This window comes from Schistocerca cancellata, chromosome 10 (assembly GCF_023864275.1).
Source record: "Schistocerca cancellata isolate TAMUIC-IGC-003103 chromosome 10, iqSchCanc2.1, whole genome shotgun sequence".
NCBI lineage: Eukaryota > Metazoa > Arthropoda > Insecta > Orthoptera > Acrididae > Schistocerca > Schistocerca cancellata.
In genome coordinates, this window is record NC_064635.1 from 108,897,976 (window position 1) to 108,921,248 (window position 23,273).

Sequence of the window (23,273 nt, forward strand, 5' to 3'; positions counted from 1 at the left end):
CTTGCTTGCATTGAGGTTGGTGACCGTCAGTTTCAGTACATTATGTAATATACAGTACAAATGGTACGTTCATTGCGCCAATGAAGGTACTTCTAGTTAACCAATGTACTTATAAATAAACAGGTACACACAGGAGTGTGATTTTATGCCCATTATGTCCTTAATCTTTCTTCTCCGACCCTACGATCCCGGGTTCGATTCCCGACGGAGTCAGGGATTTTCTCTGCCTCGTGATGAGTGGGTGTTGTGTGATGTCCTTAGGTTAGTTAGGTTTAAGTAGTTCTAAGTTCTAGGGGACTGATGAGCATAGATCTTAAGTCATATAGTGCTCAGAGCCATTTGAACCATTTTTTGAACCCTACGATCCCTACCTCAAATTGTTCAGTGGAGCGTTCTCTACGTCCTGTTAAATTTTTATAGCTCTTACTGAAACACCTTGTATATCTATGATCAGATGGTGAGGACCACAGAAGATGATTGTCAGATTGAGGAGAAAGTTTGGGATGAAAGCGATGGAAGGTTGAGGAAGACTCGTGACGGACCTGCCCACATCGTTGGCCATCCGGCCGCGGCCGCCCTCGCCCTCCTCGCCACCGTCGTCTTCGTCGTCGACGTCGTCGTCTTCTTCGCCGCCCTCGGCGGGCCCCTTGACGTCCTCCTGCAGCACGCACGTCAGCTCCTCCAGGGAGTTCCGCACCTGCTTGCTCTCCGTCTGGTTACGCAGCGTGTACATCCAGGAGAGCCGGCAGTCGCACTGCAGGTTGTTACCTGCGACAAGAAAGCCCAAGTTCCAACTCGATAAAGGCTAACTAGCACACTCAAAGAAATTAGTGACACACAGCTAGTAAGTATTTGGACAAAACACGATTAGAATTAAGCTGTACCAAAAATATGGTTCGGTAGTTCCGGTACGGTACATAAATGACGTAGTAAATGATAGTTTTACCCATTGCATTGGTAGCACTGGTAGGGAAAGAAAATAACTGAATGTGTAGGAGAAGCAGTGAGCCGGTGATTTTTCTTTGTATTTTGTTTGTCTGTTTGTTTGCTTTGCACGTAATCAGAACCACTCATAACTAGGTGTAGTCCATTGTGTATTTCATATCCTTACCAAATAAAAATTGCATTTCGTAAGTAATAAAAATTAATTGATCGCATAACTACTGCACGTTTATGTTGGTTGGTTGTTTCGGGGAAGGAGACCAGACAGCGAGGTCATCGGTCTCATCGGATTAGGGAAGGACGGAGAAGGAAGTCGGCCGTGCCCTTTGAAAGGAACCATCCCGGCATTTGCCTGGAGCGATTTAGGGAAATCACGGAAAACCTAAATCAGGATGGCCGGACGCGGGATTGAACCGCCGTCCTCCCGAACGCAAGTCCAGTGTCTAACCACTGAGGCACGTTTATGTACCCAAAGCAATTACATTTGATGCAAGTGCACATTTCATCCATAAACATAAAGGATCTACGTAGTTATTACAGTTATTTTGCATTCAGTGGAACGTTGTTCACAATGATCAAAGGTAACAGTTTCCTAATATTATTGAAAAATGCGAAGGTTGTTCATGAATAACACAGACATTATTTATACAAGTATTGAAGCGATGTTTAAAATGTTTCTGTTTCGCGTTCCTTTTTTTTTTTTTTTTTTGTTTGGGTATATTTCCTCTTTGAGGAAACAGTGATTTCCAGAGCTACATGGTAAATACACTCCTGGAAATGGAAAAAAAAAAACACATTGACACCGGTGTGTCAGACCCACAATACTTGCTCCGGACACTGCGAGAGGGCTGTACAAGCAATGATCACACGCACGGCACAGCGGACACACCAGGAACCGCGGTGTTGGCCGTCGAATGGCGCTAGCTGCGCAGCATTTGTGCACCGCCGCCGTGTGTCAGCCAGTTTGCCGTGGCATACGGAGCTCCATCGCAGTCTTTAACACTGGTAGCATGCCGCGACAGCGTGGACGTGAACCGTATGTGCAGTTGACGGACTTTGAGCGAGGGCGTATAGTGGGCATGCGGGAGGCCGGGTGGACGTACCGCCGAATTGCTCAATACGTGGGGCGTGAGGTCTCCACAGTACATCGATGTTGTCGCCAGTGGTCGGCGGAAGGTGCACGTGCCCGTTGACCTGGGACCGGACCGCAGCGACGCACGGATGCACGCCAAGACCGTAGGATCCTACGCAGTGCCGTAGGGGACCGCACCGCCACTTCCCAGCAAATTAGGGACACTGTTGCTCCTGGAGTATCGGCGAGGACCATTCGCAACCGTCTCCATGAAGCTGGGCTACGGTCTCGCACACCGTTAGGCCGTCTTCCGCTCACGCCCCAACATCGTGCAGCCCGCCTCCAGTGGTGTCGCGACAGGCGTGAATGGAGGGACGAATGGAGACGTGTCGTCTTCAGCGATGAGAGTCGCTTCTGCCTTGGTGCCAATGATGGTCATATGCGTGTTTGGCGCCGCGCAGGTGAGCGCCACAATCAGGACTGCATACGACCGAGGCACACAGGGCCAACACCCGGCATCATGGTGTGGGGAGCGATCTCCTACACTGGCCGTACACCACTGGTGATCGTCGAGGGGACACTGAATAGTGCGCGGTACATCCAAACCGTCATCGAACCCATCGTTCTACCATTCCTAGACCGGCAAGGGAAATTGCTGTTCCAACAGGACAATGCACGTCCGCATGTATCCCGTGCCACCCAACGTGCTCTAGAAGGTGTAAGTCAACTACCCTGGCCAGCAAGATCTCCGGATCTGTCCCCCATTGAGCATGTTTGGGACTGGATGAAGCGTCGTCTCACGCGGTCTGCACGTCCAGCACGAACGCTGGTCCAACTGAGGCGCCAGGTGGAAATGGCATGGCAAGCCGTTCCACAGGACTACATCCAGCATCTCTACGATCGTCTCCATGGGAGAATAGCAGCCTGCATTGCTGCGAAAGGTGGATATACACTGTACTAGTGCCGACATTGTGCATGCTCTGTTGCCTGTGTCTATGTGCCTGTGGTTCTGTCAGTGTGATCATGTGATGTATCTGACCCCAGGAATGTGTCAATAAAGTTTCCCCTTCCTGGGACAATGAATTCACGGTGTTCTTATTTCAATTTCCAGGAGTGTATGTACTGCTTTTTTAGATACTTGCTGCAATATCCATCTGCAACATGTTAAAAATTGACAATTTCGGATAAAACTCGAATTAAGTAATGTGAAATTCAATTTTTCGGTTAATATTACCTATTTCCCGCCTTGCCATATGGGCAGCTAGCGCGGTGGATTGCTAACCTAAGGAGCCTGGATTCGATTCCTGGCTCGTCGAATATTTTCTCCACATGTGGACTGGGTATTGTATTGTCCTTACGTTCGTATCGTCGTATCTGACATTACACTATTGAGATGGATGTATGGGCACGTCCCAAAAGCCGATAAAATTAAAAGCATACTGTATTTTCAAGTAACGCATAGGAGGATAACTACGTAGAACAAAATTATTCTGTAGGTTATGTGGCCCTTTGTACAATCTCATTCAGATTCTAGCAAGTATACTACTTCCAGTTTTTAAGCGAATCTACAATAAAGCTCTTAAAATTAAGTCTAATGCTGCTACATGGTGAAACAACGCTCTGGTTTGTGGGTTTAAATGAACTCGGGGTATGACCATGCGGTGCATTTGGCCTCCAGTCGTCGCACGGTGGCTCTGGCAGCGGTCCACATACGCAGAGGTGTGTTGGTGCATGTCAGAGTACGGTGCAGCGAGTAAGTGTGCAGACGTTTTCAGACGTGCTAGTGGTGACTGTGTGTTGAAAATGGCACAAAGAACACACGTTGTTGACGTTATGAGGGGTGGAATACTAGGGCGACTGGACGCCGGTCAAACACATCAGGTCTTAGCACGGGCCCTCCGTGTGCCACAAAGTGCGATCTCAAGATTATGGAAACGATTCCAGCAGACAGGAAACGTGTCCACGCGCTACAGTACGGGACATCCGCAGTGTACAACACCACGAGAAGACCGATATCTCACAATCAGAGCTCGCACACGTCCACGGAGTACTGCAGGTAGCCTTGCTCGAGACTTTACCGCAGCCACTGGGACAGTTGTCTCCAGGCACACAGTCTACAGACGACTGAAAAGACATGTTTTATTCCCTCAGAGATCTGCAAGGTGAAGTCCACTGACCTCTGGTCACAAGAGAGTTCGTAAAGCCTGGTGTCAAGAACATAGTACATGGTCACTAGAACATTGGTCCCAGGTTATGTTCACGGACGAGTGCAGATATAGTCTGTACAGTGATTCCTGCCGGGTTTTCATCTGGCATGAACCAGGAACCGGATACCAATCCCTTAAAGCCCTTGAAAGGAACCTGTATGGCTGTGTGTGTAGTGACTCTGAGCACTGTGGTACTTAGTGTCCTTGAAAGGGACCTATATGGAGGTCGTAGTTTGAAGGTGTGGGTTGGGATTATGACTGGTGCGCGTACACCCCTAAATTTTTCCAGAGGAACTGTAACAGTTCAGGTGTATCGGGACGTCATTTTGCACCAGTATGTCCGCCTTTTCAGGGGTGCAGTGGGTCCCACCTTCCTCCTAATGGATGACAACGCACGGCCCCAGCGAGCTGCCATCGTGGAGGAGTACCTTGAAACAGAAGATATCAGGCGAATGGAGGGAACTGCCTGTTCTCCAGACCTAAACCCTATCGAGCACGTCTGGAATGCTCTCGGTCGACGTATCTCTGCACGTCTTCAAACCCCTACGACACTTCAGGAGCTCCGACAGGCACTGATACAAGAGTGGGAGGCTATACCCCAGCAGCTGCTCGACCACCTGATCCAGAGTATGCCAACCCGTTGTGCGGCCTGTCTACGTGTGCATTGTGATCATATCCCATATTGGTGTCGGGGTATAAGCGCGGCAAACAGTGGCGTCTTGTAGCACACGTGTTTCAGGAGGGTTTTCTCAACTTATCACCAAAACTGTGGACTTACAGACCTGTGTCGTGTGTGTTCCCTATGTGGCTATGCTATTAGCGCCAGTTTTGTGTAGTGCAACGTTGTGAGGCACCACGTTCTGCAGTTATTCTTAATTTATGAGCATGAGTGTACTAACACACTGAGCACGTACCCAAACAAAGCTATCGACATGAGGTAACGCCCAATAGATATGCAACATATGTAACATACAGGTAACGATGGTACGATGCTAACTAATCAACAATACTAGGAAAACTACTGTAGCCCACTCTTACCTCTAATGGTCTGTGGTAGACTACGGTAATTTTACAGCTCTTATCATGGTTTACTACCCAGAACTGTTGATACATATCTCTTTATTGTACAAGTTTTGATCATCATACCTGATCACGTAACATAAAATATTTTCAGCAGCTAAGAAGGCAATACATATTCAATACCTTCAAATAACATGAAATGCATCATTCGTCTATTCTTAACAACAATGAAGAATCACGAATTTTATATTATTCGACTCTATTTAATTTATGTCGCCTTCTAAGCCGTGGAAAATACAGAGTAGTTATACTTAAACTTTGGCTACTTGAGCCAGCGTAGACGGAAACCTATTTACTGATCTATAGGAATGACATTCAGACTGTGCGCAGCAAGGATTGACTTCTTAGCAGTGTGAGGGCCTTGACTTGCCTTTATGCGTCAGCACTCGTTCGGAGACGTAGGGTTGAAGCACAATCACTAGAGGACCGGTGCCGAAAGGGAAGGGGGTCCGAACGGAAAACTGGTACGTGGGAAATCATGGCTCCCAGCCACAGAGGTCATAAACATATTGTAAGGTCGAAACTTTGTGCAGGACAGGATTCGAACCCAGATGCTTTGCATCACTAAAACGGCTGTCTTAGCCGTCCCGGCCACACGAACAAGCCTGCCGTCCGACCCACCTTCTCAACGTATCACTGCACCTCGGTGTCCCTCGTCAATCACACCTCTTACTCGCAACTTCTTGATTCACCTAGTCGTACGAACGACATTTGTGGATCCTCGCCGTAACGTATGTCATAGATGTAATGTATTCGCAGTTGCGGTTGTGTACTACCATCACCTGCACATTGACGCAAAGTGTAACGAACTAAATTCAGAGTGAGAGGACTTTTATTTACAGAGTAGAGCGTACTCCTGAACCGCATTAAACTTGGAACTGGTCTAAAATCGTAACACTATTCATCATTGTAGTTCAGCTAGGGTTAGGTTGGATCAGAGGGCAACATGGACGCACATACACTCACACGCAACGTTTCAGGCATTCATGGAATAACGGAAGATATGAAATATGAATCACCCTTTTCTGGCCAAAGTTGAGTTGCCGAAAGTGGCTTGAGTGTCGCACTGTAGGGTAGGAGGGAGGGAGATTGAAATGAAATCAGGATCACACTGGCTGGAGTGAATTGCGACTGGGTGTAGAAACAAGTTCTGTACCATCCGAATTTAATTAAATGATAATAAAGTTCACAGAATGAAATTTTTATTCTACAGAGGAGTGTGCGCTGATATGAAATTTCCTGATACATTAAAAGTATGTGCCGGAACGGAGCTGGATCTCGGGACGTTTGATTTTCGCGGGAAAGTGCTCTGTGTACACGTCGGAAGCCGTGGTTCCTTAGCTCAGTTGGTATAGTACTTCCCTACGAAAGGCTAAGTCCCAGAGCTCGAGTCTCGGATCGGCACACAGTTTTAACCTGCCAGGAAAATTTTCCATCAGTTCTACGTCTGAAATTTGACCAAAAGCGTCACTCGCGCGTGGTTGAAAGGGACCAGTTGCGAGGGGATCCGTCACGAAAACCCTTGAAGGCAATGCAATGACGCATCGTCTGCGTGGCTAGTTTTGAAACTCCAACTGCTGAAACAGACCTACCTAAACCAAGGATATCCATTGAAATTCACCGAGTTGCATGCCTTTGTAATTACACACATACTCATTTAATCCAGCTATCATCAAATGTTTAGGTACGTGGTGTGCTGAAATGTAGTAAAATGAAAACAAAATACACTCAGTTTCCGTTCGGGATGTGATCTTCCACCCTGGAATGGAGAAACATGAGAAAATACAGCAAGACAAAAGACGCTCTGCCAGACTTGATAAAAACGCAGAATTATAAAACCAAAAAATTATTTGAAAAGTGGGTTGTCTGTCACCTTCCAGCATCACTTCGATGTATTAGTGTGTTGTCTGTTGCAGATAGGTTGTCGAGACCAGCGACGATTACGTGACAAATTTATCTAAATTTGTGTAGGCTAGCCAACACTTTGTCGCTGAATACTAACTACGCTGCTATTTGGCATATTTCGCACGTGGAATTTAGTCATATCTATGTTTATTAGCATTTATCCCGTCGTATGTGGTTCGCTGTTTTCATGATCTGTAAAATTTAGTTTTAATTTAACTATGTCGCATCATAACCTTCCTGCAGCCACAGTCATCAGATAACGTAATAGAGGAAACATACGTGCTACTGCATTCGGGTGCCTGTTTAACGTATTTTATGAAACGCAAACTGACGATCCGTTCTGCATTTGGAAAAAAAACGTGGATAGAAAACCGCCTCAAAACCACACTCAGACCGACGGGTGGACCAGACCGACAGCGTTCTATCCGCTTTACGGAATCAGCCCGAATCTGGTTCGTCGACCTGCCCCGCAACTAGCTGTATCAGCTGTCTGTATGCCGACGGTTCACCTTCAGAGTATACTACGCTCGTTCTTCTCTTGTAGTTTGTTGAGTACTCCTAGGCGGCCTGGTAAGGTGCTGCGAGATTTAGAATACTTGACGAGAGAAATGGACAGCATGTAATTCTTCAGGCTTCACTTCACACTCTTGAATCGTGTGCACCGCCTGATATGCGACGGTACGCATGACGACTCAAGAACGGACAACATACACACATAAAAAGAAGTTTTGCATCAGCTCGGTTCCCATAACTCCTGAAGATAGACGTTGACTGTGGATATTGTATCACAGATGCAGACACTTAGACTGTTCAGAGATGTCGCTAAACTCGCCTAAAGATGTAAACAACAATGAGCAGCGCATATTAGACTAAGTGGGTCCGACAGCTGATCAGTTCCAGTCATACTACCAGGAAGGAGGAACACAGCTCTTGTTGTCTGTAATTCAACCATGCCTAGACGGTCAATATCGCGGTTTCACCGCGTCCGCATTGCGAAGGGCTCTCAACGAGGGAAGTGTCCAGGCGTCTCGGAGTGAACCAAAACGATGTTGTTCCGACATGGAGGAGACACAGAGAGACAGAAACAGTCGATGACATGCCTCGCTCAGGCCGTCCAAGGGCTACTACTGCAGTGAATGAATGCTACCTACGCATTATGGCTCGGAGAAACCCTGACAGCAACGCCACCATGTTGAATAATGCTTTTCGTGCAGCCATAGGAAGTCGTGTTACGACTCAAACTTTGCACAATAGTCTCACGATGCACAACTTCCCTCTTGACGTCCACGGCGACGTCCATCTTTGCAACCACAACACCATGCAGCGCGGTACAGGTGAGCCCAACAACATGCCGAATGGACCGCTCAGGTTTGGCATTACGTTGTTGTCACCGATGAGTGTCGCATATGCCTTCAACCAGACAATCGTCGGAGACGTGTTTGGAGGCAACCCGGTCAGGCTGAACGCCTTAGAATCACTGTCCAGCGAGTGCAGCAAGGTAGAGGTTCCCTGCTGTTTAGGGGTGGCATTATGTGGGGCCGACGAACGCCGCTGGTGGTCATGGAAGGCGCCGTAACGGCTGTACGATACGTGAATGCCATCCATATCGGCAGCATATTGGCGAGGCATTCGTCTTCATGGACTACAATTCGCGCCCCCGTCATGCACATCTTGTGAATCACTTCCTTCAGGATAACACCATCGATCGACTATAGTTGGCAGCATGTTCTCCACACACGAACCCAATCGAACTTGCCTGGGACAGATTGAAAAGGGCTGTTTATGGACGACGTGACCCACCAACCACTCTGAGGGATCTACGCCGAGTCGCCGTTGAGGAGTGGGACAATCTGGACCAACAGTGCCTTGATGAACTTTTGGACAGTATGCCACGACGAATAGAGGCATGCATAAATGCAGGAGGACGTGCTAGTGGGTATTAGAGGTACCGGTGTGTACAGCAGTCTGGACCATTACCACTGAAGATCTCACTGTGTGTTGGTACAACATTCAATGTGTGGTTTTCATGAGCAATAAAAAGGGCGTAACTGATGCTTATGTTGATCTCTATTCCAATTTTCTTTACAGATTGTGTAACTCTCGGAACCGACGTGATGCAAAACTTTTTCTGATGTGTGTATTCAGCGGCAAGTATGGATTCTGAACAAACACGGTTTTACCGAGTTAATGAGTGGTAAATAAAACAATGATAAGACGAAATTGAAACTGAGATCTTAGCTGCAATCGGTCACTGAAATGAGTTCGATACTGACGGGACTCCAAACCGGATTTCTCGCTTTCCGCGAGCGACCACATTAATTGTATCGGCTATTCGAGCACACTTCCCGTCCAACCAGTACCCAACTTGGGGCGCCATGCTGACGACATATCCTCCATCCGTTACACTCACTACTCGCGGCCTCACTCTGATTCTCGCAAGAGTTCGTACGAACAGTGCATCTCCACTGAACTATCATTAGTAAATATGGAGGTAAACCCCTAAAGTTGTAAAATACTTTCATTTTTCCAATGTCACGAACAGTTTCAGGCTAACAAATGCTCACCATCAGGTGTAATGTTACAAGACAACGCTAAGGGCAAATTATTTACAAGTCCTTGTAAGCATAACACAGCAGTCAACTTTAAAGACTTGCACCAGGCGACCGGTAAGCCTGACAGGAGACCCTAGCCACACGACAATTCAAATCATTTCACTAATAAGGCCGATCTTAACGAAAATTCTGCCAGCGCTCAGGTTAGTTGCAAGCAAAATATGAGGAACGTTGCAGAACAGTGGCGATTGGGGAAACAAGGATAGAAACAGAGCCTATAAAGATTTTGAGCAATAATATAAAATGATGAAAATTTTATAAATTTATATTTTGTCCGTCTCACTGCCAGAATATACAATCTGGGGCTGCATTGGTTCCGGAGTCGAGTTCTTACTCATTCTCAAACCAAACCTTGTTATTAAAAGTAAGTGTCTACACAACACAGTGCCAAAAGGCACGAACTATGTGATACAAGAAAATTAAACTGTGAATAACAAAGGCGCACACTGCTATGACAGCCTACGTGTCTCCTGCTTCACCTGAATGATAGAATGAGTGTGGTTTGAGAATGTGCGAGTTACTGCGAAACTGCTACCCACTGCTGCGATAAAGTGTATATACATGCAACTGATGCGGACAAAATTAGTCACATTTTCATCATTATAGGGCCCTACTCACTCACGCACCAACATAGCATCCGACCGACAGACCGACCGACCAACCGACAGACAGAACGACCGACCAACCACCGCCAGATCGACCTACCGAAAGATCAACCGGCCCTAATATCGACTGAGCTACTGACAGATGGCCTGAGTGGTGGACAGATGGACAAGAAATCGACCGAAGCACCGATCTATCGGTCTACCATTTGGTGTGAGGTCTATCTGCTGTCAATCTGTTGTTCGGCAGGACATGTGACAGTTGATCAGACGATCTACATGACGGTCGATCTGTTGATCGATCGATCTGTCGGTCAGTTGGTATGTTGTTGTGTGAGTGAGTAGGGCCCTATAATGATGAAAAATTGACAGATAAAAAATTGACAGATTTGGTCCGCACCAGTTGCATTAATATACAGGGTGTTACAAAAAGGTACGGCCAAACTTTCAGGAAACATTCCTCACACACAAATAAAGAAAAGATATGTGGACATGTGTCCGGAAACGCTTAATTTCCATGTTAGAGCTCATTTTAGTTTCGTCAGTATGTGCTGTACTACCTCGATTCACCGCCATGATTTCATACGGGATACTCTACCTGTGATGCTAGAACATGTGCCTTTACAAGTACGACACATGTGGTTCATGCGCGATGGAGCTCCTGCACATTTCTGTCGAAGTGTTCGTACGCTTCTCGACAACAGATTCGGTGACCGATGGATTGGTAGAGGCGGACCAATTCCATGGCCTCCACGCTCTCCTGATTCAACCCTCTCGACTTTCATTTATGGGGGCATTTGAAAGCTCTTGCCTACGCAACCCCGGTACCAAATGTAGAGACTCTTCGTGCTCGTATTGTGGACGGCTGTGATACAATACGCCATTCCGCATCAGCGCATCGGGGATTCCATGCGACGGAGGGTGGATGCATGTATCCTCGCTAACGGAGGACATTTTGAACATTTCCTGTAGCAAAGTCACGCTGGTACGTTCTGTTGCTGTGTGTTTCCATTCCACGATTAATGTGGTTTTTAAGAGAAGTAATAAAATGAGCTCTAACATGGAAAGTAAGCGTTTCCGGACACATGTTCACATAATATATTTTCTTTCTTTGTGTGTGAGGAATGTTTCCTGAAAGTTTGGCCGTACCTTTTTGTAACACCCTGTATAGTTTATCACTGCAGTGGTTTGTCGATCGACCAACCGACCTGCCATTCGACAACACACATTCCTACCTTTTTAACTCAGAAAATAAACAGAAAATAAACAATTTTTTCAGCCTTCAGTTGCAAGGTAATTTTACTCGTTTACCTAGGTTTCGATTCTAGTAATGGAAGCTCGCTTGTGAGCTCTGCAACATCCATGTACTAATTTACATTTACATGACAAACCCTATTTTCTGGGCTATATTTTAATTTGGACAAATGGATCTATGCAGATATTTGTAAAAACGATGATGATACATCAGTCCAGACTAATGTAAAATTGCCACCTTCTGAAGAAGACAAATTTAAATTTGTTGAAACCTAGGTAAAGATTTCGTTATCCATTGCAACTGGTCGGCTGTTTATAATTTTATTACGTGGAACCGTTGCTGTTGTGCAGCTATGTTTAAAATACTGATATTCCTTCTTTATTTCTTTCTTTGGCTACTGCCTTGATCCCGCAGTGTGCGCCGGGTCGGCTGGGTTAAGTACGGATTTTGCATGGTTAATTTTAAGGGGTGATCGGATGCCCTTCCTGCCGCCACCCCATTTCCCCTGGGACGGAAGTAGTGTACCGCAGCTGTCTGCGTCTAGTGTAAATGGTGAAATAGTGTGGATGTTTTGCAAATGTCTGCGAGTCGTGTAACTGAGGCTGGACGTGGGGACCAGCCCGGTATTCACCGAATAGGATGTGGAAATCCGCCTAAAGATCACGTCCAGGCTGGCCGGCACACCGGCTGTCGTCGTTAATCCGCCGGGCGGGTTCGATCTGGGGCTGGAGCGCCTACCCGAGTCCAGGAAGCAGCGCGTTAGCGCTCTCGGCGATCCTGGCGGGTTCGATAAACTATATATTTATGCATGTAGAACTTGCCAGTCGGTTGCCTGGACTGACTGTGTGTGTGTGTTTGTTTGTTTGTTTGTTTTTTTTTTTTTTTTTTTTTCATGGCCCTTATATAGTTGTGGACCCACCAATCCGAAACAGTATGCTTCGAAACAGCAAATGACATACTAAAACAGAATGAAACTTACGTCACGTTTTGCGACACAGACCGTCATGGGACAGGGTAGAGCAGAGGTGACCACCACAAGGAAGAGGGGGGCACAGAGTGACGCACACAGAGAAGGGGAGTAAAGAGGTAGGGTACTAAATCAATCGGGCTATGCTACAGCCATCTATTAGGGCGACGGAGAAGCGTCCGGAGAGTGACTGGCCCGGCCGTTCACATCAAACTGACAGTCTCAGATACAAGCTGTGAAAGTCTACTACGAAATTTTGCGAATGGCGCCGAAGGCCGATTTTCAGTTACTAAGGTCTTGATGTTCTCAGAAAAGTACGTTAAAGGAACGACCAGTCTGGCGTGTACAGGTAGATCGGCAACCGCATCAGTGAATCTGGTAGATACCTGTCCAGAAGTAGCAGTTGCCCTCTCTGGTTTCGTGCTGTTTCATTTGGAGTCGAACGTTACTGCGGACGTAGAAAGTGGATGTAATCGATTTCTGCTGTTCTAAGTCGCCCTTTGAAAGAGTTGCAGTTGGTGATCGGTTTCATTATAAAGGAATGTAATGTGACATATCCTTTATAACAAACTGTTCGTTAAATGTGCTGAGAGTGGTTTGAAGAGAAAAACGATGTTCGATGTAGTTATGATAAATGTTAGCACTTGCGTTTGCAAGAGGTGACCCCAACGCAAACCCGTTAATTTGTCTGTATACGGCGTTATTAAAGGAGAAATTAATCGCCGTGTAGGCGCATATATTTATATCTATGACTGGCACCACACAAACAGAAAAAGACAGTAATAAGTTGCTTAACTTCAAATTCGGGATTGCAATAAGTTGTGGGAAAAGAAACAATTCCTTCATCAAGGAAGCAATATTACAGCTGATGGGCGATGCTGGGAATATCAGAAGTACACTAATACAGCTTTCTTGAGCAAAAGATCTCTATTAATATCGATTGCTGACTTAGATCTGAAAAAGAAGTTCCTGTATGTGCATATCTGGAAGTAACATAAGAAGATAAGGGACACAGACTGCAAAGAACAGCCCCAAGATGCCTACGACTCAAGAGGGCGTGCTTGACAAGGACCATGTTACGCCTTCGCATTAGGTCACGCAAATAGCTCCTAAGTGGATATACATCCTCCAAACATGAATGTTAGCAGACACGCGGCTCCACTTCGTGTATGAAAGATTTTGACTAAGTGCCTGGAAGGCGAGGAAGAGGGGGGGGTGACCAAGCTAGACATTATGTAAGTGATTTTATTCATCGTTCACTGTATCTGCGACTATACCTGTTTAAAGGCAGATCAGTATACATGAACATCGAACTATAATGTCATACACGATCTGCAGCTCCATTTAAGTACTGTAAAAAGTTCTTCCGCAGAGCAACATAACTTTACGTATTACCTGTTTTCACAAAATGATGGCAACCGCAACAGTCGTTCAACCGATAATATTTCTATTGCTTTATAATTATTGAGTACTCGGCACTACCTGGGTATGTGTTTATTCCAATCCTCAATTAGTCCATCTCCACTTTCCCCCTTCTTCCACAGCTCGTGGCCTAGGGCCTAGTGTTGCTGCCTCGGGATCACGGGGTTGAGGATTTTCTCTGCCCGGAGACTGAGTGTTTGTGTTGTCTTCATCATTACATCATCATTTCTGCGAGAGACTAGAATGGATTGTGAAAAGAAAATGGACTGTGTACAAATTGGGGCTTTGCATGAGCGCTGGTGTCTGCGCAGTTGAGCGCCTGCAAACCAAACATCATCGTACCCCTTTCTCCGTCTATCTCCTTGCTCATATCCTCCTCTTTCTCTTTCCATTTACTCCTTCCCCTCAGCCTTTCATCTCTTCCAGCTCTCTGCTTATCTAATCCCCTACCAGTCCCTGCCCACATCTTACTCTTTCCTTTCTCGTTCCATCTGCTTCTCTCCACTCTTTCTGTCTACTTCTCTACTTCTCTGTCCAGTTCCCCCTCCCCTATATTTTTCTATGTCCTCCATCTCCTCTTCTGTGCCTCTCCCTCCGCCTTCCCCCTCGCTGTCTGTCCATCTTGTCCCCCCTTCTCTCTCCACTCCAATAAGAGGCTGGTGGTTCTTACACTTTTTTATTTCTTTTGCAATTGTAACTAATATGTGTATTAAATTTGATTCAAATCGTTCGAGGCGAATTTGATGAGCTTCTTACCCCTTCTTTGTTCACATCCGCAAGAGTCTAATATATTTCACACATGTTTAACTGTCTCACACATACTAGTACATATATTTCATCTTTATGTCTAGCTAATTTCCTCCTGCAACTCAATGTTTATGACATCGAATCTTAAAACAGGAGCGACTGCAGTAATGGATAGGAACTATGATTGTCGTGTACAGATGCGAGCTGAGTTGGCGACCCTTCGCTTTGGCATAATTGTTTTTATTACTCTCCATTGCATGATGTAATTTTAGTAAGTACTAATGATTCTGTGCCTACATTACTGTAGTAATTTCACCGTTACTTAAGCTTCTGTTTCTCACTTTCGTTGATCCACCTCCTCCCAAACACCCAATGTGGCTTTCGACCTTCCTTCTCTGCTGATGACCAACTCCTCCGCCTCACTCATCTCCTCTCCCTCCAGCTTAACTCCCGTCGCTCCGCCATTTTTGTCTCACTTGACCTTGAAAAGGCCTACGACCGTGTCTGGCATCCCGGTCTCCTGTTTAAACTCCAAACCTACGCCCTTCCTATCAACTACATCCGTCTGGTGGCCTCCTTCCTCTCCCGCCGCCCCTCCTACGTTACCATCCATCATGCCAATTCCCGCACCTTCTACCCCTCTGCCGGTGTGCCCCAGGGCTCTGTCCTCTCCCCTCTCCTCTACCTCCTGTACACAGCAGATATGCCCCAACCCCCCCCTCCAGTGCACCTCTTGCAATATGCTGATGACACCGCATTCCTCGCCCTCGCTCCTACCCTCCAACGGTCCCAACGCCTTCTCCAGAATCACCTTGACCTTTTTGCTGCATGGTGTAACCAATGGCTCCTGCAACTCAATCCTTCCAAGACCCAGGCAATCATCGTAGGTCGTACCACTCGCTCCTTCCGGCTCCTGGATTTCTCCCTTACTGTCTGCGCACGTCCTGTCCGTCTCACCCCCACCCTCACCTACCTTGGCCTCACCATTGACCGTCACCTCACCTGGATCCCTCATCTCCGATCCATCCAATCCAAAGCCCACAACCGCCTCCGCCTCCTCAAACTCCTCTCTGGCCGGACATGGGGGTTGCACCCCTCTACCATCCTCCACACCTACAAATCCTTAATCCGTCCCATCCTCTGTTATGCCAGTCCTGCCTGGATATCTGCCCCCCCCCAAATTCTATCAGTCCCTCCAGATCCTTGAGCGTCATGCACTCCGCCTCGCCTTCCGTATCCGCCTCCCGTCCCCCACGCAGATCCTCTATGATCTCATGCCTTTCCCCCATCTGCTCCTCTTCCTCGAACATATCCGCATCCTCTACACCTCCCGCCGTCTTGAACCCCCTCACCCCCTGGTTGCTCCTCTCCTCTCCCATCCTCACCCCCTGCCCCGTCTTCACCGTTGTGTCCCCCCTACCCTCCATCTCTCCACCCTCCATCTCCTTTCCCAAGGTGGCTTCCGTCAACTCCCCCTCCTGGATGATGCCCTCTCTCCCTCCATTTATCCTTCCTATCAACTCTGATCCTCCCTCCCCCTCCTTTCCTCTGTCCTTTCCCTGGGCTCCCTCTTCCCCCCCCCTTCCGTCCTGTTTCCTCCCCACTACACCTCTCCCTACCTCCCTTCTCCCCCCCAGTCCTTTTGTATTCCCCTCCTCTGCCTACCCCCCTCCCTGTCGAGTCTGCCCCCCACCCCTCTTATGGGTCCTCATCCTCCATCAGCTCCTTTCCCGGTTCCCCCCCCCTTCGCTTTTACTCTCCTTTCCCCCCCTTTTTGCTTTCCCATCTCCTGTCCAGTTTCCCCCCACCTGCTCTCGACTGTGGTGTCACCTTTGCCGACTTTTTCGTGCTGTGTTCTAGTGACTATTCAGTGTTGTGTTGCGAACAGAAACCATGCTGTCGCTGGGTGTGCATTTTATATACTTTGCGAACAGAATCCAGACTGTCGCCGTGTTTTTTTAATTGTCTATTGTTTCCCCTGTCTGCTCCGTATGTATTTTTATTCGCTTCATCATCCCTCTGTTGTTTGTTTTAATTTCCCCATTTTCTTTTCACCTTGTTACTCACTAAGTCCCCGATTTTATCGCCTGTTTTTTATTATTATTTATTCTCCTGCTCTTTGTCAGAAAATCTGTAGGCTGCAGAGCGGCGTCCTAAGCTGCTGCCAGCCCGCCCCCTTCGGGGGGAATTGAAATTCAATAACGGAAAAAAAAAAAAACTTTCGTTGATAAGGCTTTTCTAATGAATTGTCTTTCTGTTCAGGAAGTTTTACTTCTGATGAAGGTATATTTATATGTACCGAAACCTTGGTCAAGAATTTTAATAAATTTTATCCTGCAACTGGTTTTGGCTGTCATCCTTTATTGTGAAGAATTTTAACAGTTGCTGCCGCAGCCATGTTTAAAATCAGGAAGTAATAAATGCTATCGACAGGGGATGTCAAATTGATTCCATATTTTTAGATTTCCAGAGGGCTTTCGACACCGTTCATCACATGTGTCTTCTAACTAAACTGTGTGCCTATGGAATATCGCCTTAGTTGTGCGACTGGATTCGTGATTTCCTGTCAGAAAGATCACAGTTCGTAGTAATAGACGGAAAGTTGTCGAGTATAACAGCAGTAATATCCGGCGTTCCCAAAGGAAGTGTTATGACCCCAGAAGTTAAGTCCCATAGTGCTCAGAGCCATTTTTGAAGTGCTCGGAGTAAATAGGGTGTAAGACAGGGATGCAGTCTTTCAAAATGGTTCAAATGGCTCTGAGCACTATGGGACTTAACTTCTGAGGTCATCAGTCCCCCAGAACTTAGAACTACTTAAACCTAACTAACCTAAGGACATCATACACATCCATGCCCGAGGCAGGATTCGAACCTGCGACCGTAGCTGTCGCGCGGTTCCAGACCGTAGCGCCTAGAACCGCTCGGCCATTCAGGCCGGCACTTCGAGCACTTCGTTCTTGGTCTTCCAGGCTTGAAGCTCCCTCTTGGTTCTTGTGCAGATTATACATTCTCTGCTGTTTACCGCTATTATTCTCAGAATATTGAACATCTTGTACCACTTTCCTTTGTCGAACTGTTTTTCCACGTCGACAACCCCTATGAACGTGTCTTGATTTTTCTTCAGTGTTCCATCCATTCTCAACCGCAACATCAGAACTGCCTCTCTAGTACCTTTGGCTTTCCTAAAGCCAAAGTGATCGTCATCTAACAAGCACCCACTTTTCCATTCTTCTGTATATTATGCGTGTCAGACACTTGGCTCCATGTGCTGTCAAGCTAACGTAAGGACATCACACACACCCATGCCCTAGGCAGGATTCCAACCAGTCGCGCGGTTCCGTACTGAAGCGCCTAGAACCGCTCGGTCACATGGTCGGCTGCAGCCTTTCGCCTCTACTGTTCATTCTGTATATCAAAGACGCAAACCTGATGTAAAAAAAAGCTCAAGAGTGTTATTAGTAACAATATTCTGTGTTGACATTACTCTCCTCATTGAAAGCGTAGAACAATTACAGGATACAGTCAATGGAATCAACAGTCTGATGAGTGCAAAATGTGGATTGAGAGTAAACCGAAGAAAGACGAAAGTAATGAAAAGTAGCTGAAAGGAGAACACGTAGAAACATTGGGGTTCACGATGTAGACGAAGTTAAGAAATTCTACTACGTAAGCAGCAAAATAACCCATAATGAACGGAGCGAATTGAGTATAAGTAGCAGACCACCACAGACAAAAAGGGCATTCCTGGCCAAGAGAAGCGTACTTATATGAAACGTAGGCCGTAATCTGACGCAGAAATTTCTGAGAATGTACGTCTGCAACACAACATTGTATTCTAATGAAACATGAACCGTGGGAATTACAGAACAGAGAAGAATCGAAGCATTTGAGATTTGATGATGCCGAAGGATGTTGAAAATTAGGTGGATTGATTAGGTAATGAGTAAGGAGATTCTCCGGATAATCGGCGAGGCAAGGAATAGGTGGAAAACACAAAAGGAAGGGACTGAATGAAAGGACATGTGTTAAGACATCAGGGAATAACTTCCGTGGTACTGAAGGGTAAAACCGGCAGGAGAAAACAGAGCATCGAATAAATGCAGCAAATAATTGAGGACGTTGGATGTAAGTGCTGCAATGAGATGAAGAGGTTAGTACAGCAGAGGAGGAGTCAGAAGAGTGGTAACCACAAAAGAACCAACTGTATTCCGGATGATGTCGGTTACTGCCACTTGATGGCGCCGTGAGAGGGCCAGAACATGTCCCACCAACTGGTACTATCTTTTAGTCATGTTGTGCCATGAACTTCTTTCCCCCCTGTTAGGTGCAGCACTAACTATTAGGTCTGCCACTTTGGTTCCAGCGTTTGTTCTCCATGTTCGCGTCTTTACTGTGAAAAAGTTACACAAGAAATTTACGATTCAAAGTGTTATGATGACGACGAACGAGTCGTTGCCAATGTTGACTGGTGGCCAATGCTAAATAGAAACATGTAAATCAGAGCAGGTTTGTCAGTAACGTCGATAAGGTGCTGTTTGCATGGTCTGGATCTGCAATGACTAAAATAATTCGAAGTCGTTGGAAAAAAATAATATATATTGTACTGGTTCTACAGGATTCTTCTTGGCTGCATAATTATAAAGACATAGCTACTGGGGCCTGACTTAGGCCACACGTTACTAAGCGCCTTGTTAGAGGTTGCCTCCTATCAGCTGAAGGCTATGCTACGCTACTACTGGACTCCCGATCCAGAGTGGACGAGAGCTCGCTAGAAACTTGATACAAGCCGCGGAGCGCCGCTAGCGGCGCTTGTCGCGACTCGCGGGTCCAACGATACTCATACGGACCACGGTCGATAACTGCAGCCCCTAACAAGTGTGGTATCGAACGTTGATACCACACAAAGTACTGACTGTCGCTAGGCATTACTTTTTGCCCGTCTTTGGAGCAGCATGCGAATGCCACAGCCGAAGGACTAGGCGTTATTTGGGAAGAACAATGAATCGATCCAATTTTGCATTTATTCACGTGACCAGAAGACCTGGTCAGCCGGATCGAGTGCCATTGATCGAAAAAGGTGATAGTGAGAGGGAACAGTGTCTGGAGAATACAGCGAGTGGGGTAGAATCTCCAGTTGCTACGTTTCTAAGTGTGTTTAGACATGCGACTTAGGATGGAGCATTGTCATGCTGCAAAACCCACTTTTCATATATTTCATTGTATTGTCTTTCAGTGATCGGTTCAAACGCATCAATTGCTTTAGATAACGATCTCTTGAGACTGTTTCCATCAGTTTCAGTAACGTCGGGAACCTTCTCCCTTTCACCACCATTCTGGCCTTCGACGTCAATATCATCGTTCTTGAAGACTTCGAACCATTCTCTGCACATTCCTCCACTAATAAGTTACTCACAACAGGACATACACAGAATTTTATGAACCTCAGCCGCAGATTCCTTCATCTTAAAGGAGAAAATTAAAACTTCTCATAAACGACGAGTTCTGGGTTTTTAAGTTGACATACTAGTCGAGAATAACTGCATGATGCAATTAAAATCGAGTAATATTTTCATGGCATTGTGTTTGCAGGTGCCTAAACTATGCTTCAAGAAAATTATAATAATTACAGTTCTATGAAGGTTGGTGCTCACAGGACTGAATGTTATAGATCTATCAGTTAAATAAGTCTTTGGTGCAAAATACCAACCCGAACTTTGTACAGAAGGCTTGAAAGTCTGGTAGGAGCCGACCTCGGGGAAGATCTGTATGGACTCCTGAGAAATGTAGGAATAGGCGAGGCGATACTGATCCTATGATCTACCTGATATATAGGAAAGGCAAACCGACGTTTATGACATTTATAGACTCACAGACAGCTTTTGACAATGTTGACTGGAAACTCTGAAATTCTGAAGGCAGCAAGGGTAACATACAGGGAATGGAACGTCATTTACAAATTGTACAGAAGTGGGTCGGCAGTTATAAGAGTCGGCGGGCATGAAAAGAAAGCAATGATTGAGAAGCGAATGAGACAGAGTTGCAGCGTTTGCCTAACGTTATTCAATCTGTAGAGTAAACTATCACTAAAGGAAATCAGTGAAAAATAAAGAGTATGAACTGAAGTTCTAGGGGGCGAAATGAAAACTTTGAAGTTGGACAATGTCATTGTAATTCTGTTACAGATAGCTAATGCCTTGGAAAATCAGTTGAACGGAATGGATGGTGTCTTGAAAGGAGAATATAAGATGAACGTCAGCAAAAACAACACAAGGGTGATGAAAAGTAGACGAATTATATCAACTGACGCTGAGGAATTTATATACAGAAACGAGATCCTTAAAGCAGTATATGAGTTTTGCTATTTGGGCAGTAAAATAATAGATGATGGGAAAAGTAGAGGATATAAAATATGGACTGGCAATGGCAAGAAAGGTGTTTCTGAAGAAGAGAAATTGTTAGAACCGGATATAGATGTAACAGTTAGGAAGTGTTTTCAGAAAGTATTTATGTGAATTGTGGCCATGTTCCGAAGTGCAACATGGTCATGATAAACAGTTACACCTTCATCGTCAGTTAAAGCTTGAAGATGGTGCACTGAAGAACTGTAACTGTTAGCCATATAATTAATAAGATCATAAGGACGGCTGTAGGTGTTCCTTCCATTTTATTACAGAGCAGCGTGTGTACCCATCGTCTCCCTCAAATGTTCTAAGAACGGTTACAATGTAGTAAACGTACATGCCCCAACCAACCAGCACAACAGACCCAATCTAGACAGAACTAACATATTCTGGGAAGACTTTGAAGATAGTCTCCACCGTCATACTGTTTGGTGACCTCAATGCCCAACTAGGAAGAGAGAAAAAGTATAGAAATACAATGAGCAACTGTGAATCAACTAACCCAAATCGAAGGGAGCTTCGCTAAGAATAACTCCAGAGATTTCTACAGAACCTTCAAGCAGACACTCAGGATATACAATCCGCGAAGCTTAGGAACTCGCAGGGCAAACTGATTTTTAACGACAAGGACAACTGTCACCTCTTAGCGTAGCACTTTAAAAACCTACTCAACTGTGATCCATCCAGCGAAGACTTTGACTACAAACAAACTACACCAAACCCGGACTCACTGCGTCCTTCATTGGAAGAAGTTGGACAAATCATTCAACTTGTAAGGAATAATAAGAGAGATGCAGAGGACTCTATCGTTGCAAAACTCTGGAAATGTGCTGGAAGCAATGCCATGGGCAAGCTCACCTAGATCTTCCAGGACATCTGGGAAACAGAGAAATTATCACCTGATTGGAACACGACTCTGATACATCCGCATAACAAAAAGGATTTCACTGATCAACTATCACGGAATTTCTCTTGTTCCAGTAACATAGCAGATTCTCTCCAAGGCGTTACTAACAAGGGCAGAAGATCAACTGGATAGTGAACTGGGAGAATATCAGGGAGGTTCAGGAAGACCCAATCCTGTGCTGAACAGATCCTCAATCCGAAAACTGTACTGGCACACTCCAAGATGAGAAACCACAAGGTGTTCATCACCTTTGTTGATTTCAGGAAGGACTACAACTCCGTTCACAGAGAAATGCTTAGCAAAATACTCCAGGAACTAGGACTAGACAACAAAACCCATAGACTCATTCTTGAAACCTTGACCAACTCTCATTTCAAGGTGAACCTTAGAGACAAGATCTCAGAAAGCTTCGAGATAAAAACTGGAGCGAGACAAGGGGGTGGACTCTCCCCACTTTTCTTCAACTGCGTCCTTGAAAATGATGTGAGAGAATGGCGCAAGGAACTGACCAGTTTGGGTGTTCAGAGTAATGTGTACTTGGGCCATAAGAACGAAGCACTGATTGTAGATTGCCGGGCTCTCTCAGATGACATGGCACTGATTGCGGATTCTCTTGAAATGGCAACAATGCAGGCACATAGCCTCAGAACAGGCAGCCAAAGTGGGTCTTCAAGTGTCACTGGAGAAAACAGAGATCTTCACCAACATTACAGAAGCTAACACAAAGTTTCACTAGATCAGGGAAACATCAAAAGGACATAGAAGTTTAAGTATATCGGCGAATGGATTAAACCCAACTTATCAGAAGAAACGTAATTATTCATGAGAGTCAATAAGTTGGAACTGGCCTATCGACTGGCTATAAATGGAGATGCCATATCGCTAGGGCCTCCTGTCGAGTAGACCATTCGCCTGGTTCAAGTCTTTCGAGTTGACAACACTTTGGCGACTTGCCTGTCGGTGGGGATGAAATTATGATGATAAGGACAACAGACACCCAGTCCCTGAGCAGAGAAAATCTCCAACCCAGCCAGGAATCGAGCCCCGGCCATTGGGCATGACATTCCGTGGCACTGACCACCCAGCTACCAGGAGCGCACATCGACTGACTACGAACACCTACTACAAAAAATACCTGTCATGCAAGCTGAAAC

At 46.0% G+C, this 23,273-nt stretch overlaps 1 protein-coding gene across 2 annotated transcripts in view; it reads right to left on the reverse strand.

Moving 5' to 3' along the window:
• The window catches only part of LOC126106385 (connectin), a 749,467-nt gene that overhangs the window by 20,959 nt on the left and 705,235 nt on the right, over window positions 1–23,273 (reverse strand). For both annotated transcript variants that reach the window (XM_049912650.1, XM_049912651.1), the window contains one exon: window positions 543–768. In XM_049912650.1, the coding sequence (XP_049768607.1) occupies window positions 543–768 (226 nt within the window). The remainder of the gene's footprint in view (window positions 1–542; window positions 769–23,273) is intronic.